At 56.3% G+C, this 15,989-nt stretch overlaps 5 protein-coding genes across 5 annotated transcripts; 2 read left to right on the top strand and 3 right to left on the bottom strand.

The window, feature by feature from the left end:
* Positions 1 to 1,103: 1,103 nt before the first annotated feature.
* EV422DRAFT_571207 (uncharacterized protein) lies at positions 1,104 to 1,969 on the bottom strand (the record flags this gene model as incomplete). The annotated part of the gene is made up of 3 exons (XM_053072969.1): positions 1,104 to 1,145; positions 1,225 to 1,564; positions 1,677 to 1,969. The coding sequence occupies 3 exons, from the start codon at positions 1,967 to 1,969 to the stop codon at positions 1,104 to 1,106; spliced, it is 675 nt and encodes a 224-aa protein (XP_052921875.1).
* Positions 1,970 to 2,367: 398 nt separating this feature from the next.
* EV422DRAFT_265150 (uncharacterized protein) lies at positions 2,368 to 6,985 on the bottom strand. The gene is made up of 13 exons (XM_053065829.1): positions 6,505 to 6,985; positions 6,325 to 6,418; positions 6,233 to 6,249; positions 6,022 to 6,157; positions 5,643 to 5,956; positions 5,221 to 5,548; positions 4,796 to 5,082; positions 4,652 to 4,709; positions 4,323 to 4,543; positions 4,007 to 4,246; positions 3,169 to 3,886; positions 2,838 to 3,050; positions 2,368 to 2,750 (listed from the first exon to the last, which is right to left on the bottom strand). Exons 1-13 carry the CDS (start codon positions 6,802 to 6,804, stop codon positions 2,476 to 2,478), a joined length of 3,201 nt encoding a protein of 1,066 aa, XP_052921874.1. The 5' UTR covers positions 6,805 to 6,985; the 3' UTR covers positions 2,368 to 2,475.
* Positions 6,986 to 7,166: 181 nt separating this feature from the next.
* EV422DRAFT_622981 (patched family-domain-containing protein) lies at positions 7,167 to 10,657 on the top strand (the record flags this gene model as incomplete). The annotated part of the gene is made up of 11 exons (XM_053074198.1): positions 7,167 to 7,411; positions 7,491 to 7,697; positions 7,815 to 8,475; positions 8,565 to 8,702; positions 8,768 to 9,010; positions 9,103 to 9,231; positions 9,299 to 9,727; positions 9,793 to 9,827; positions 9,906 to 9,952; positions 10,017 to 10,138; positions 10,214 to 10,657. 11 exons carry the CDS (start codon positions 7,167 to 7,169, stop codon positions 10,655 to 10,657), a joined length of 2,700 nt encoding a protein of 899 aa, XP_052921873.1.
* Positions 10,658 to 12,818: 2,161 nt separating this feature from the next.
* On the top strand, positions 12,819 to 13,388 carry EV422DRAFT_509331 (uncharacterized protein; the record flags this gene model as incomplete). The annotated part of the gene is made up of 1 exon (XM_053068841.1): positions 12,819 to 13,388. One exon carries the CDS (start codon positions 12,819 to 12,821, stop codon positions 13,386 to 13,388), a length of 570 nt encoding a protein of 189 aa, XP_052921872.1.
* Positions 13,389 to 14,363: 975 nt separating this feature from the next.
* EV422DRAFT_509330 (uncharacterized protein) lies at positions 14,364 to 15,632 on the bottom strand (the record flags this gene model as incomplete). Its single annotated transcript, XM_053068840.1, has 4 exons — positions 14,364 to 14,531; positions 14,585 to 14,913; positions 15,143 to 15,412; positions 15,494 to 15,632. 4 exons carry the CDS (start codon positions 15,630 to 15,632, stop codon positions 14,364 to 14,366), a joined length of 906 nt encoding a protein of 301 aa, XP_052921871.1.
* Positions 15,633 to 15,989: the final 357 nt, after the last annotated feature.

Below are 15,989 nucleotides of genomic sequence, written 5' to 3'. Positions count from 1 at the left end.
GATTCAAAAGTCGCGAAGAGAAAATGAAAAGGGTGTCGTCGCGGTCGGTCGTCCACCACACGTTACCTCATAAGCCCTCCTCTCGACCTCATCCAAATACCTCACTCTTTCCTTCATCAACCTCTCCCTACTCCTCCCTTCGCGTTCCAAATCCACGTCACGGCCGTCCCCATGATCCAACCAATAGAAAAACGGCTGTGGGGTCCCGCTTTGCACCCACAACTCATGGTACGGCTTCAAGTTACTCCCATACCGATGCAAGCCATCTGAACTCTCCAACCAGTGCTCGGTGAGTAAGGTAAGTGACTTGTCACTGGATATTCCAGCTGAGCCCTTGCCGAGGATGGATGTGAGGAGTGCACCGCGTTTCCATATGGCTCGCGTTGTTGTTGTTGTTGGTGAGTTTGGGGCTGAAGGGAGGGTTTGGGCGGCGGTCCAAGTAGCGTTGTGTTCGTGCAAGAGGGCGATGCGGGCGTTTTGCAGGGCGGTTGACCAGAGTTGGGAGGGGGATGCGGCGAGGGAGGCGAGTGCTTTGTTTGTGCGGTGGGAGCGGAAAGCGGCTTGTATTTTCGTTGCTGCTGCTTGTTCTTTATCGGGGTTGGAAGGAGCAGGGGGAGGAGGAGAGGGGGAGTGCGGTGGTGGTGGTTGTTGTTGTGGAGGGAGCAGTAGTGGGTTGTGGTGGGAGTGGGAGTGGGAGTGGGAGTGGAGCATGCTGTGAGTTGTGTTGGCTGTGTGTGTGTCTTGTCTCTCTCGCCGCCGTCTTTGTTGTTGTTGGTGGGTTGCGCTGGCGGGCTGCCATACTGTAGCGAGCACGGGGGGGGGGCGGGGGGGCTGCAATGACTACCGTGGTCCGTAATGCATCTCCCGCGTGCGCCCACTGCAGTCTGACTACTTCTTCGCTCCCGTCACGCTTCATCACGTGCTCTATCCCACCATTCCCACTCTCGAGGACACATGATTCCCTGATGGAGGCGAGTCTAATAGGAGGTCGTGGAGCACGCTCGAAATGCCTACTGTACATACACTGTCTGGGGGGAGGGAGAACTACAGTATCTACTGTGTCCAGCCCACTTCATGTGACTAACTCTCCTGCAATCCTTCATTCACTCGCACGCGGGATACCTATCCTCCAAGAACGCTTTGATCTGAATATCGAAAGAAGGTGACAAGAATGAGTCTGTCTTATATGAACCAAAAATCGGTCCGCAACACCCCCGCACCCACCAAAGCAGCATGACTCAACGGCTTGCTCAAATCCTCCACCGTCCCATTCGTCCCGAAATCCAACAACACCAGCGTCCCTTCCATACTCAGCCGCCTCAACTCCTCCACTTCCTCATCCACACGCGCTAGTTGTTGTGCGTACAGGGGGAGGTATACACGTTTTCGCGCTGTGACGTAGTCCATGAGGGGTGGACTCTCGGAGGCAGGGGGAGCGAAGGTGAGAGCGTGCCCGAGGACGTCTCCACGGCGTGCGGAACGGCCGCGTTTGAGGTTGGTGAGGTCGGTGATGTGGAGGCGGGAGGTGTCGGGGCCTTCGTTGGTGAATACTTTGAGGCCTTGCCTACAGTACACGTAGCGTGCGTTGGGATGGGATGGGATGGGGGTGAGAGTCAGTTTGCGGAAGGAAAAAAAATGGGAGAGTGTGTGATTTGACTACTACGAATACAACTCACCAGACACCCTCAACACTCTCACCCACCCTCCCCTTCTCAGTGGGCACCTCAAACCCCCCATGCGGCCAGAACGGCGATAGTTTCCGCCACGGCATCTCCGCCTTGGACGTCACATCGACAATCGTGCACCCGCCGGGGTAGCGTTTGCGGATCTTTTCCACGGGGGTTTGCTTGTGCGCGATCGCAATGCGCATCGGGTTGGGTGGCGATGGGGGTGTGCTGGTGGAGGTGGTGGTGGTTGCCGGGGCAGCAGCCGGTCTGGGGCGTCGGATTTGACGGGGTGCGATGTCCATTTTTGGGATTTTTGATTCCTCGTCGGGGATAAGCGGGTGGTGGTGGTGACTTGGTTGAGGAGCGGCGAAAGGAGAAGGGCGGGCGGCTTTATAAACATCGCAATTGGGGGGGTATAATGCGATGCGATGGCTGTTGAGTGGTTGGGAGGGACTGGGGGGAGCTTGCTTGCCCACAAGTGCTGGACCCCAAACTTCGAATTGACGTTGGAGGAGCCTGTCGAATTCACGCGTTTGGTGACTCATCCACGTCAAACTGTCAAACCGCCCTTCTCCGCTTGTTCCCGCTCCCATATCTCAAACACGCAGGAAAGCAAGCACACCGTGGGACACTAGTAGGAAGACTCTTGGGGGCAGGGCAACCTAGTTGGGAAACAGCCCGACTTCACATCATCAATGCATAGCAATGGGAATATGACTTTCGCAAACCTCCCTTTCTTGTTCTTGCACGACGGCATTGTCAACGCAAAAAAACGACACTATTCCATTCCCCGCCACACCACTGAGTGTTACAATTCACCCCCCTCACACCACACCCTAAACAAAGCTCGGCCCAACAATCCCCACCAACACGCCCACCAGCACCACCCCCAACCGTGCACCCCCCGCATCACCGCCGCCGACGACGACGCCCCAATCGTCCATGTCGAGAACGTGCTCGTCGACGCAATCACCTTCTTGTTGCTCGTGTCCACCTTCGTCTCTACCTCCTGCCAGGCCCCGCCCGAGGAGGACGCCCGCGCCCACTTGAGCTTCTCGGGCGTCACGCCGAGGGTGGCTAGCACTGGTGCCAATGAAAAGGGAAGAATTGGGTGAGACTACATCGTCAGCGTCAGTCTGACCTGCTGTCTGACTATGAAGGCAAACCTACTTTCATCGGTGTACGACACGACCAAGGTTGCGACAAACGACGCTGAGTCCGTGTCAAAGTGATAGTACGTGTTGAGACCCTTGGCGAGGGCAGTGACCCCGCTGGGCGGGTCCGGGGACACGGTGACGTTGACTTGGGCGTTGTCGCCGGGGACGAGCGTTAGGGCGAGGTTGCCGGGGGTTCGGATGGTTGCAGTTGTGTTTGCTGTGAAGCCTGTGCGTAAGAAAGCGAGGGAAATACAATACAACAATGGGTGAGTGGGCTTCCGCTTCGAGTACATGTACATCAACCGGATATTCGACATTTGCATTCAGTGATGGAGTAAACTCACCAGTCTTGACCTGCACAAGCACAGCAACCAACGACGCCTTCCCACTCGCCGCGACCTTCAACGCACACTTCCCCTGCTCACACGTCGCACTCTCACACTCCTCCGCAGCCTTGCAACTCCCCCCAACCGCGCCCTTCTTCCCCGGCACCACACACGCCCCCGCATAACAACTCCCACTCGCACACTCCCCATCCGCCGCACACCCCGCGTTCAACCCCACCTTCCCCCTCGCCGCGCAGAACCGGTCAACGCAGTTCCCGCTCTCGCACTGCGCGTGGATCGTGCACTGCCCGCCGGCCGCGACGGAGAAGAACGAGGCGCAGACGGACGAGGCGCACACGCCGCTGGCGCATTCTTTGTCCTTGTTGCAATCGGCGTCGGCGGGCTTGAGGTTGGGCTGCACGCACACGCTGCCGATGCAGTTGCTGCTGGCGCACGACGAGGATTGCAGGCAGACGCTGCCGAGGGGGAGGAGAGAGGAGGAGGTTTCCGAGGACGAGGAAGATCCCGAGGAGGTTTGTTTCGGGGAGGACGAGGCCGTCCCCGAGGAGGAGGACGGATCCGGGTCAACGTAGCTGGTCAGCGCGCCTAGACTGGGGATCGTCACCACATTGTCGGTGCTGACGACGGCTTGTTTCTTGGCCCAAGCGGTGATACGGCCGCCGTGGATAAAGTCGGTGTTGGGAAGGCAGTATTTCCTTCCATTCTTGGGGTTTTCCTGCGGATCGCGAAAAAGAGGGGCGGCCCGCCCCCCGCGGTTTAGCAATCGTTTCCCCCCCATCCGCCCCCCTTATCAAAAGCGCTAGAGCGTCGTCGGTTCGGGACGTTCAAAACTCACATTCGGCACCCCCCCGAAAACAAACTGCGCCAACACGTCGTAATCCTGGTCCACGACGCTCGCAGCCCCGCACGCCGAGCCGTCCTTGAACTTCCGGTCGAACACGTTGCAGATGTTGGCGCTCGCGTTGTTGGTGAACAGACTCATCCCGAGAAGATCGGGCATCGTGATGTCCTTGTCGTTGGGCAATATGCCTTCAGGAACCCGAGTGCACAGCGCGCTGGCCCCGCAGTCCGAGCCCTACATACATAGACGTCCGTGAGTTCCAAATGTCCCCACACATATGAAAAAGACCAGCAGCGATCCGAGCCCATACCGTCGCGCACGGCTTGGCCGTCATCAAGTACTGGCAGTCGGCCCCCACACAATCGAGGTTCAACGACGGCCAGATGGCCCCCGAGCATTTCTGCGCGTTGCCTTGCACCTTGACGTCCAGCTGAAGCAGCTCGGCGAGGCCGGTGTATTCGATGTTGCAGGTGCCGGTTAGCAGCCAGGTGGTGAAGGAGCAGGTCGAGGGGAGGGCGAGGGTTGTTGGGGCTGAGTGACACGTGCGGGGAGATGTGGTGAGGAGGGGAAGGTGGTTGTGCGCTGTCGGGGGGATGTGCTGTGCAAAGCGAGAGTTGGGGGTAGCAAGAAAAAACGTACCTATCCCGTTTTTGAAATCGGTCATCCAATCCAACGCACCGCCGGGCAGAGCCGCGCCCTGATGGGGGGAAAGGACATCCAGGGGTTGGTTAGGAAATCGTAAGCGTATGATCGAAAGGGGTGGTCGAGGGGGGGGCGCCCTACCAGTTTGAACGTCCCGGGATTCCCCGCATCCGCCGCAAACAACCACGGATCGAGCGAGTACATCCCCCACCGCACGCTGAACTGATCCGCGGTCAGACTCTTCCCGATGCGGCACTCTTGCTGTGTTTTCGCGAGCTGTTGGACGTAGCTGAGCAGCGCGGGCAGGCCCGTGGGGTTGAAACGGACCCGGATGAGCCCGTCGAGGAAGAGGAATTCGCCCGTGCAGGTGGCTTGCGCGAGACGGGCTTTGGGCGGGGTTAGGGTGGTTTGCGGGCGGTCGAGGACGCCTGTGGATCGGGGTGGGAGATGTCGAAACGCAAACGACGGATTAGATCGTTTGCGAGGGTGACCCCCCAAGCTGGATTGAACCCACCACCACCACCCCCGAGATGAATAGCAAGGACATGTGATGTCAAAACTCGTACCTCTCAAAGTCGGCTCCAAAACGGTCTGTCCCGCATCCACCGCATTCTTCCCGCCCCCAATCGCTCCGTCCCACGCAACCAACCCCTTCCCGGTAACCTGCATATTCATCACGCTATCAAAACACGTCGGCGGCGCCGTTCCCACCGGGAACAACGATGTCGTGTGGCCGTAACCGGGGTTGGATTTCTTGAAGCTGCCGAAGCCGCAGAGCCCAAACACGTCGGTGACGCCTGTGTTGGGGAACCAGGACCGGACGTAGGTGAGGATGTTGGTCACGAGGTTGTTGGTGATGGTCGTGTCGGCGGGGTCGTTGAAGCATCCGGGGGCCTAAACCGCAGTCCATAAACAACCGTCAGCATTCCAACACCCTGCGCGCCCGAAATCACATTGTCGTGACTCGGGTTGCAATGCAAGGTCTCACCTCGCCATCCTCGTAAAGACTCATCCCCTTCAACACATCACTCAGGAACCCCGCCTGCTCCTTCAGCACCGCCGCGAGATCCGTCGACGACGGAAACAGGGCGCACGCCACGCTGCCCCCCGCGCAATCCGCGTCCTTGGAGCACGGCTGCAGGATCGTCTTGCAGTTCTCGCCCAGGCAGTTGAGCGCGAACCCGGGGAGCGGGCTGTTGGGGCATTTCCAGAATGCGGCGCCGATGGAGACCGACATGGCTGGGAAGGTCTGTTGGAGCGTGCATTTGGACGTGGAGCGCCAGCCCGCGAGCGTGCAGGTTGCTAGCAACATAGGTGGGTTATGTGTTGGGGTGGGACGGTGGGACGGGGGAAAGGAAAGAACTTACTGGGCCAGTTGATAAAGTCGTAGGCCTTGGCGAAGTCGAGGAGGTTGACGGGGAACTGGCCGGGGCATTGGGTGGTGGGCTCGGTGGTGTTGCCGACGGCGTTTAGCCAGGCTGTCATTGGGTCGAAGAGGAGGTCCTGTGATATATATTCGTATAACGTTCAGATCACGTTGAGGGTAACTTGAGCATCAGGCGTGTGGAGGGGACTCACATAGTCGTCGTCGGACACTTTGACCAAGATGAGGGGTGGGTGCATCGGTGGTTAGCATTGATACATCAGCGAAAGAATTAAATGCGACCTACGAGTTGGGCATCGGCACTTTGCACGCTTCTTGGCTCGTTTCACAGCAGCGCTCAAACCCCGTTCGATAGATGGCACATCAATATTGAACCCGATCTGCGCATGTGAAAGACACGGGTCATCCACACATCAGGTCCATTGCGTATGCGAACCCCCAAATCACACGAGCAGCCGATCCCTACCGGTAGATTCGGCGCAAACTCAAACCCCCCACCACACTCATGCCTCACAAGGCTCGTCCAGCCCTTCCCACCCGGCAACGCCGAGGTATCCGGGAGAAGGCCGCTGCCGTCACGGCGCTTAACGCTTCCCGTCTTATCATCTTGCGGGGGGGCGTCTTTGTCGGTGTTGACGGGCAGGACCCGCATGTCTGGGCGCAACATGTTCCGGATGGGCTGGGGCGCCCCGCGGTGGCGCGGCTGAGCGACGGCTGTGCTGGCGCTGAGGAGGGCGACGGCGATGCATAGGTAGAAGGTTTTCATGATGGAGATGTGGGGGATTGCGAGTGGAAGTTGCGAATAGGACTAGATCGATGTATAGATCATAGGATAACGATTTGGGGCAGGTGCGGGGATTAGTCTCACTCCTCTGCTTTTAAGCGGATCGATGTGCTCAGCCCAGGCTGTGTTGAATGAATGCCTTGGTATTGAGTCGGGTAGGTATGAAGAGGAGGGATCGTCCTTCACGGAAATAGAGTTAAATTTCGCATCGCATGGGATGTGGGGTTTCCTTCTCAGCCCGCCGCCCTACTACGTGATTGATGGACTCGATGGATGTTACTTAACCCAGCTGCTATCCCACCCAGAAGACAGTTGGCCTTCATTGCGTCAGCATCGACAGAAAAATGGGCCAGTACCTCGTCAACCTGCACACCGCCATCCGCCGGCATGTCGACAGCGGCGCCGACGCTCTAGCCCATAACGTCTCAACGAATCCAAAACGATGCATCACCATCGCCTTGCTCTGCAGTTTGGTTCCGTGCCTGGGGCTCTTTCAGGTCCATTGGGAAAGCGATCCGGTCAAATTGCTTTCGGCGGCGGGCAGCGCGGTACAGATGGAGCAGCAGAAGGTTGAGGCGTCTTTTGGAAAGTAAGTCTGGCTGTCCAAATATGCCTGCCAACGGCGCTATCCATCGTTGTTTCCGAAGTTGATTCATATCTCCTTATAGAGGTGGCGGCGTCAGCCTGATCCTCCGACCAACCGTCCCCGGCACGTCCGTGATCCAACACAAGTTTCTTCTTGCGCTCTTTGATTTGCAGGAAACGATCATGGGGATCAAGGTGAACGCGGGTGGGGGGACGGGAATGAAGGGGTTGGATGATATCTGTGTCAAAGTGTTGACGAGCGGAGGGGAGGTGGGATGCTTTATTCAGAGGTTTGTTTCGCTTGCTGTGAGCGGAGTGGTTTACGTAGCGTGTTCGATTGACACATTTCGACATCATTCCTTCTACTCGCGTATGCCGGTCCCACATCCCCTTCGGGTGCATTGCAGCCCCGTGCAAGACGTCTGGGCCACCCGCCATGACCTGCTTACCGACCAGCACATCCACCGCACCCTTTCATTCCAACACACCTCCTACTGCAAATCCTCCTCCGCCGCCTCCGGGAGCACCATCGGCGACCTCGAATGGACAACCCACAGCCCACGCCTCGTTTCACGCGGCACCTCTCTCAAACTCAGCATCCCGTTCTTCACCGCCGTCGACGATGCCAACGCAGACCGCTTGACCCGGGCATTTGAACGGGAGTTTGTGCGAATCGTCACAGAGGCGAATGAGCGTGGCTCCGACGAGACGTACGGTCGGCCTGGTTTTCAGTTGACGTACATCACGACCAACAGCATAACCGACGAGCTCTCGCAAACGGTCGCCGAGACCGCCTTCCTCTTCCTCGGCGGGTTCATCATCATGTTCGCCTACACCTCGCTAGCCCTCGGTGATTTTCACTTTGACCGTGTGCGATCGCGAGCCGGGCTGGCGTTGTTTGCCTTGGCGAATTCATGTGTGGCTATGGCGGGCGGCGTGGGCATGGCATCGGTTTTTGGAGTGCCGGTGCATCCGTTGACGTTGCAGATTATGCCGTTTTTTGTGTTTGGGGTTGGGCTGGATAACGTGTTTTTGTTGAAAAGGGGGTTTGCGGACAGGAGTCGGGAGGTGTGTATCGTCGAAGTATTCGAGCGGGGATTTGAGTTTTTCTTGTCTCAGCGTAGCATGATTGCTGATTGGTTTTGCCCGATTTGCAGCTACCGGCAGCGGATAGGATGGCAGCAACAATGCACAGCGTCGGGTACGCACTCTTCACCGCAACGATCGAAATGACACTGGGGCTCTTCCTCTGCTGCATCCTGCCCATGCGGCTCATCACATCCATGTGCATCATGGTAAGAACTCCGCTTCCCCCCTCATTCCCATCTACATTAACAACCGAGCTTCTCGTTTCATGCAGTGCGCGCTGGCAATAGCGCTCAACATGTTCCTCATGCTCACCTCCGTCAGCTCGGCCCTCGTCCTCGACGAACAGAGGATACGGGAAGGGCGGAATGATTTGTTTTGCTCTTTCTTACCTAACAACACCGCACGACATGGGCATGCACATGCTGGGACAGAGGCCAGTTTGACGTGGCTGGATCGGAAGTTAGGCAATTTCTACGATGCGTTAATTGGGACGTCGTTGGGGAAGCGGCTTACGGTAGGGCATATCTATGAATACCGTGTCATACTCGAAGCAAACATGTCTCATAGGTAACGATTGCTTTTCTCACTGTTTTGCATACCTTTCAGATAGGTACATTCGCCGCCTTTGCGCTCCTTGCACCTCTCGGTATGGCGTATATCCAGCGAGACATGTTTGTGCTCGATTTCGTCAACTCCAAGGGTGCTGTGGCAGGATATCTGGCGCAGAACATGCAGGTACGGCAGTATTTCCAACTCAGTTGCATCCCACTCGGACTAACCTATCAAATCATTTCAATCATAGGAATACCCCTCATCAGAAACCTTCACAATAGTCTTCACAACCCCCAACCAACTGTCTGCCCCAACTCAACACTCGCTTCTCTCCCTCCACCAAGCCCTCCAAACCCTCCCTTACGTCGACCCTGGCTCCCACCTCTGGCTCGCAGATTTCAAACTCTGGCTAACAGCAGCAAGCCCTCACAAATCGGAAATACCCCCGGCGGCAGATATCATACCTCCAGAGAAAGCCGGGGAGTGGTTGGCGCTGTTTTTGAATGATACGACGTACGGCGGGATATGCCACCGCGCGAACATCAAGGTCGATGACGAGGGACAGGTGGTCGCATCGAGGATGTTTGTGGATTATAAATATAGGAAAACAGTTTATGAGTATACGCCTGCAGTTGTGGGGGTTAGGGGGGTTTTGAATTCGGCGGGGGTTGAGGCTGCGGTGAGTTATTTGAGGGTGTTTAATGCTTTGAAAGGTGATACTACGCTAACGTGGATTTCTTGTAGACGTTTGGAAGGGTGGATATCGTTGCGAGGGTGTTGTAAGTCTCGCATATATCACAGCTTCGGGATTTCCCGAACCGCCACACTAAATCCCCCCTCCTACTCTCGTGTTACAGTGAGGCACTAACAGCCGAAGCAGCATCCGGCCTCCTCCTCTTCATCGGTACGTCCTCCTCACACCCCCTCTGTTCCCACATGACCACTTACATGATACGATTGCATTCCAGGCGGAGCGGTCCTCGTCAACCTGTCCCTCTTCGCCAACGCCCGCAGCACCTTCCTCTCCGTACCCATCATGCTCGCGACCGTCATCACTGTGTTTGCATCGCTTCCGGTGCTTAATATCCAGGTGCGTTCATTCATATCACCGACGACGATACTTCAACGTAGAATTGACTGGTGTTGTGATGTGTGATTTGTGTAGTTAAACCCGCTGATTATAGCAAACGCCCTAATCTCGATGTCGATCGCGAACGATTTCCTGGGGTATATCCAAAAAGCCTACATCGAGTCCTTATCGACATCGGAGGCCTACACCCTCCTCTTCCACGAAACGGTATCGCACAGCACCAACAAAGTGAAGACATCCAAATGGTGTACAGCGACCTTGGTATCGCTCACCTACGCCCTCGTGGGAGCGCTACTCTCCGTGCTACTGTTGGCCCTCTCGCCGATGCCGATGGTCAGCAAAGTGTTTTTCCGGATGTTTTTGGGGAGTATTGGCAGTGTTTGGGTGTTTTGCTTGGGGGTTTACCCGAATCTTTTGGTTTGGTATGGGCAAGGGAGTGGGAGGAAGGGGTGGGGAGGGAACAGGGAGGGGGCGGGTATGCAGAGCTTGAGACAGAGTAGTTTAGAGATGGAAGAATAGGTTTTTGGAGGAGCGCGATTGGGATGTACTAGTATCTTTGAGATAGGACCCAGCTGTCGACGCTACTCGTAAGATGAAAAAGGTATTGAGATGCTGGCTGCACGCCGCATGCCAGGTGTCTGAAGAGACATCACACTACACCCCTAGGGCAGAACGGCCCAACGTCTATTTACCTCCCCTATTCATTCTGTCCCCTTAAAGCGTCCCCTTCAAGCGCCGAAGGTATGCCCAAAGAGCGGTCACCATGAGGTGGCAGAAATGTTCCCAGTCAGAAAGAGTGAGGGAGGGAGGGAGGCCGCGAAGTTCTTTCGTATCGACCCCGCCTCGAGATTCACTATTGGGAGGTGTCATTGTCCTGAAATCCGGTCCCCAAAAACCGCATGGGAGTCAACTGACGGGAAGACGCGCTGTCGAAATTCTCTCAGGATTAAGGCGCGAACTCCGCTCTCTTGCGCGACCAACAAAACTGTTCCAACCAAACCCAAGGTCCGTGAGGCTCGATGACTACATGCATGAAATCTAGACTCCCCTCCCAATGTGAAGTTTCCACGTCCCGGTAAGCCGAGCACGATTCAGCCTCAGTTCCAGGATGCGTCGACATGGGAAGAAATGAGGGTGGTTTGTAACACGTAGCGGTCTTTGAGGTCAGTTTCCGCAATGGTGAGAAGGATGATGCTGGGACACTGAAAGTTGTGCTGTGCACATGCTCGCCCTAATGTGGACACTGGGGTTGGGTTGCGCTGGGACCCCGAGCGTGAGCGAGCGCAACCATTGCAAACGCCTTCGTGAGCGCAGTGACTTCCGTGCCGCAGGCGCAACGCTAGCGATCGACGGCGAGCAGCAAATGTGAGATCCAGCGACCAATCGTTTGTATGTTCCCGTTTCATCCTTTCATTGCTGTTTGTCCATCCATCCCTCTTTTCCGAGACGCCGGCCCAAGGCGTTCTCCGCATGACAGTTCCCGCATCAACCTCCTTTTTTCGAGACCGATAGACACCACGGAGAAATCCGAGCAATTGTGAGCGAAGCTAAGCATCGAGTTTCCCTTCCCGCGGTCCATCATCCGTTGTCTAGGTTGGGCGATGAATCGTTCGGAGTGACTGTGACACCGCCAAAGGAATCCGGATGGGTGTTTGAGGCCTGGAGCATTCTTTTGCTAGGCGGAGAGACCGAGGAAGACCCGAAGCTGCTATCCGCGGCCTGATAAGGCTCTGCACGTGTAGCTCCGCTATGGTGCTCTTCCTCGGAATGCAACCATGCATCGTCCAGCCGGGGAGACTGTTGCATTCTTTTCCGCTTATCGTGCGCAATGGGTACTCTGGTTCGCCTGCATCTGGAACTTCCTTCGCTGTAAACTTTTGACGTGCGCCGAGCAGAAACAATAGGGGATAATGCAGAACCGGCCGCAAAGGGCTATCACCGTTACGGAACTAAATGCGGGGAAGACACGCCAGGGGCTGGGAAAACTAAAGTCATGATTCAGACCGCGCTGTGGAACAATCAAACCCCCGAAACCGGGTGCGTGAAGGAGCAGACGCACAATCGAACAATGCGACAACCTTGTTCCAAGCAAGATTCCAGCGGCGCATGTCCGCTATCGCTATAAAGGGAAAGTGGGGCAAGGCAGACACCCAGGGGCTAGGGACATGGGGCGTTGTGTCTGCAACAATGCGCGACTCCTGAACCGCCGGCGCCCACAACCGCTGGTGCCTTAGCTATTCCCAACGCCCGCTGTGGCCTCTCCTTTCCTTTCCTACGCGCCAATGTGTCTGCAACAATGCGCGACTCCTGAACCGCCGGCGCCCACAACCGCTGGTGCCTTAGCTATTCCCAACGCCCGCTGTGGCCTCTCCTTTCCTTTCCTACGCGCCAATGTGTCTGCAACAATGCGCGACTCCTGAACCGCCGGCGCCCACAACCGCTGGTGCCTTAGCTATTCCCAACGCCCGCTGTGGCCTCTCCTTTCCTTTCCTACGCGCCAATGTAGCTTCCCCTACGACGACGACGCGTACGCCGGCAAGGACTTCGCCAACTACCATGCAATCCGAAAAAGGGCATAAAAGCCGGCCACCCTCATTCAGATCCCCTCTTCTCATCAACCAACAACAACCGCCTCGCAACAACACCAACACTACCTCTCTCAACAAGCAGATCATCAACCATGAAGTTCACATCCGCCATCCTCCTCCTCGTCTCCGCCTCCACCGCCTTCGCCGCCGCCGTCCCGGTCCTGGAGACACGTGAGCCCGCCCATTTGGTTGAACGCAGCGACATCGAAGCACGTCTCTGGAAGGCTGAACGGGTTCCACGGGACATTGAAGCCCGTGAGCCCGCCCATTTGGTTGAACGCAGCGACATCGAAGCACGTCTCTGGAAGGCCGAACGGGTTCCACGGGACATTGAAGCCCGTGAGCCCGCCCATTTGGTTGAACGCAGCGACATCGAAGCACGTCTCTGGAAGGCTGAACGGGTTCCACGCCGCGACATTGAAGCCCGTGAGCCCGCCCATTTGGTTGAACGCAGCGACATCGAAGCACGTCTCTGGAAGGCTGAACGGGTTCCACGCCGCGACATTGAAGCCCGTGAGCCCGCCCATTTGGTTGAACGCAGCGACATCGAAGCACGTCTCTGGAAGGCTGAACGGGTTCCACGCCGCGATATTGAAGCTCGTGAGCCCGCCCATTTGGTTGAACGCCGCAACATCGAAGCTCGTCTCTGGAAGAAGGAGTGAACACGTCTCTTTCTGACCTTCCTTGTAAATGTATACATAGCGCGTGTGTTTTCTATGTGTAGTGTGTGTAAAGTGGCGAGGAAAGCGAGGAAAAGTGTAAATCTGTATATTAAAATCTGATGCGAGTGCAAGATGCTTTTCGTTCTTGATGTTGGGAAGCTCAGTCGCGACGTTGGGAAGCTCATCAGACCTGTGTATTGGCCCGAGAAGAAACCAATAACGACGGACGAATTCTGCGGGGTGGAATGTCTCACTTGCAATCGCCCCATCACGCCTCAACGTTCTCCAGCTACTGTGCGTGTCGAGGATCGTTACGCTTCGCACACCACTCCTGCCCTTCCACCCGCAACAAAGCTCATATCCTTATCCAACGTTCTACGGCAAGGTGGCGGAATCTTGCCAAAGCGGGCGAATGGTCAGGAAAAACACGAACCATGGAGTTACACAAACGAGTCAGTGTTATGCCCATTTTGCTGGTGCTCTGGGGGACGCAAGTTCTTGGCTTTTGTGAAACCCTCGGACCCAGAAACGTGTATGGAAAATAGCACACATGAGGGCGGGTTGGCAGAATAAGAACACCTTCACGCAACAACTGGAGAATGAACGATTCAAGTTTTCAGAATCCACAAGTGATGGATGGATGACCTTGTGGCGTTGGGAGGAGCTTGGATCCCAAGGCTTCTTCAGACCAGAGGACGTCCGCGAGATTTGTCTCGCATATTTTCAAGCGCGGGACGGACCAGTTTGGATTCGGTTTCTCGAACGATGGACAGACCACGATCCATAACAACGTCCTGGCCAGAGATTACAAACATCAAGGACGATTGGCGATCACAACCCGGCATTGGAACCCGTGACGGCTCCATTTCAGTGACACTGTGTCAATTGAGTCAATTCACAACACCGCCGGAAAACGCCCCATCCCTCACCCTGCGGCGGCGTTGAACATGTTTGTCCGATCTATTTGAAGATGTTCTAGCCAGGGAAAACAAGGCGTCGGATGGCTTGGTGCGCCCAGAGTAACTGCAACGATCCTTCGAACGTTGATGACGACGGATGGGGGATGGGTGGATGAGAACGTCGGCCCCACTTGCACCCTTCAACAAGGACCGTCTGCCCCGTAGCACGCAAACATCGAAGCGACTGTTCCAGGAAATACAGGCTCAAATGCCAGGTGAGCGGGGCATCAAACCGACGCGATCGACGAACTGGATGAGCTCCCATCGCCCAACAGCGGGGATCCTTACTGGGCCGAAACAACGTCGAGGGGCATCCAGCAGGCTGGGGCCGACTACTACGAGGAGTCCTTTGCCGAACTTATCCGCCGCCGCCGCAAAACCCTGCCCCAGTTGAAGCCCGCCCAGTCTGTCTCCCCCCAAAAGAAAGTAATGGCAGTTCTGGCCGTGAGTCCGCAATGAAGTTGTGTTCTCGGCGTATACGTATGGGCAACGGGTCATCCCTCCGCATGAGAAGGGATGGACGATTCGCCAAGGGGAACTAAATGTATTGTACGTTGCGTGGCATACTTGACTAAACGTGAAAGTAGATTGAAGTAAAACCAGTGTAGATATACAAGTTGAGGACTCGGTGTCTCTCAGAATGAAGACTCTCTATATAGATCTAGATCTAGTATATACAGTACGACTGTCCGGCCGAAACCGGAGACGAATGATGGGAAAGGAAAAGTGTTGCTCTTGGGGACATCTACTCAACATCCATCCCACCCACATTCCCCATCCTCATTCACGACATACAAAAGTTGTTAATCTCACTCCTAATAGTCGCACCCGACCTACACCCCTTACTAAACCACACTCCCCCAACCGTCTGGGATGTCCCATACTTCGTGGTCTTCTTCGCAGCGATGGGCGGGTTCCACCCGGCGGGCTTGCCGTTTAGGCGGCAGCTGTTACCGGGCCCTTCGAAGCGGATGGAGCACCTAGGCCCGGGGACGTTGACGAGCACGCGGTCGATGGCGACGGAGCCGGAGTAGCAGCCGACGGAGGATTGGGAGTCGATTTTGCCTGTGATGGCGGTATGTTAGGGGAAATGAAGCGAGGATGTGACTCTGGCGAGCGGGGGTGAGATGGCGGGTTACAACTTACCATCAGAACGCATATCGCTAACTCGGTAAATACACGAATTGGCCGCGCAGGTGCTGCAATCGCCGCCGCGGGCGATTTCCCAGCGGGCGGAGACGGTGCTTGCGAGAGCGGCGAGACCGAAGACTGTGGTGAACTTCATTGTCTGTGGGGGGGAGTTGAGGTAGCGTTGCTTTGTTGTTGTTGTGTGTGCTTGGTGTTGGTGACGTGTGAGTGGGGTTCCGACCGATGCCCCCCTGGCCTTTTTATAGATTTGCTAGTTGGTTGGGATTTCAGACTCCGTGATGCACTACCAGGAAGCCTGATCGCTCCTCCGGAGTGTGAACCCAAAGGCCAACACCGTGCGTTGCATGTAAAGCAACGGTCAGGCTATGCACCATAAATATGCGGCCCCGCGGCGCGGACGTTCAATCTCCACCGCGCCCATCCAAGGTTGGGTCCGGCCTCCCCCAACGCCATCTGGGATGGGAATGCATATGCAGCAGTCCTTGAGTCCCTA

Source organism: Fimicolochytrium jonesii, assembly GCF_025526975.1.
Source record: "Fimicolochytrium jonesii strain JEL569 chromosome Unknown EV422scaffold_32, whole genome shotgun sequence".
Classification (NCBI taxonomy): Eukaryota; Fungi; Chytridiomycota; class Chytridiomycetes; order Spizellomycetales; family Powellomycetaceae; genus Fimicolochytrium; species Fimicolochytrium jonesii.
Note: the sequence above shows the minus strand (reverse complement) of the source record. Positions and strands in the feature narration are given on the sequence as shown.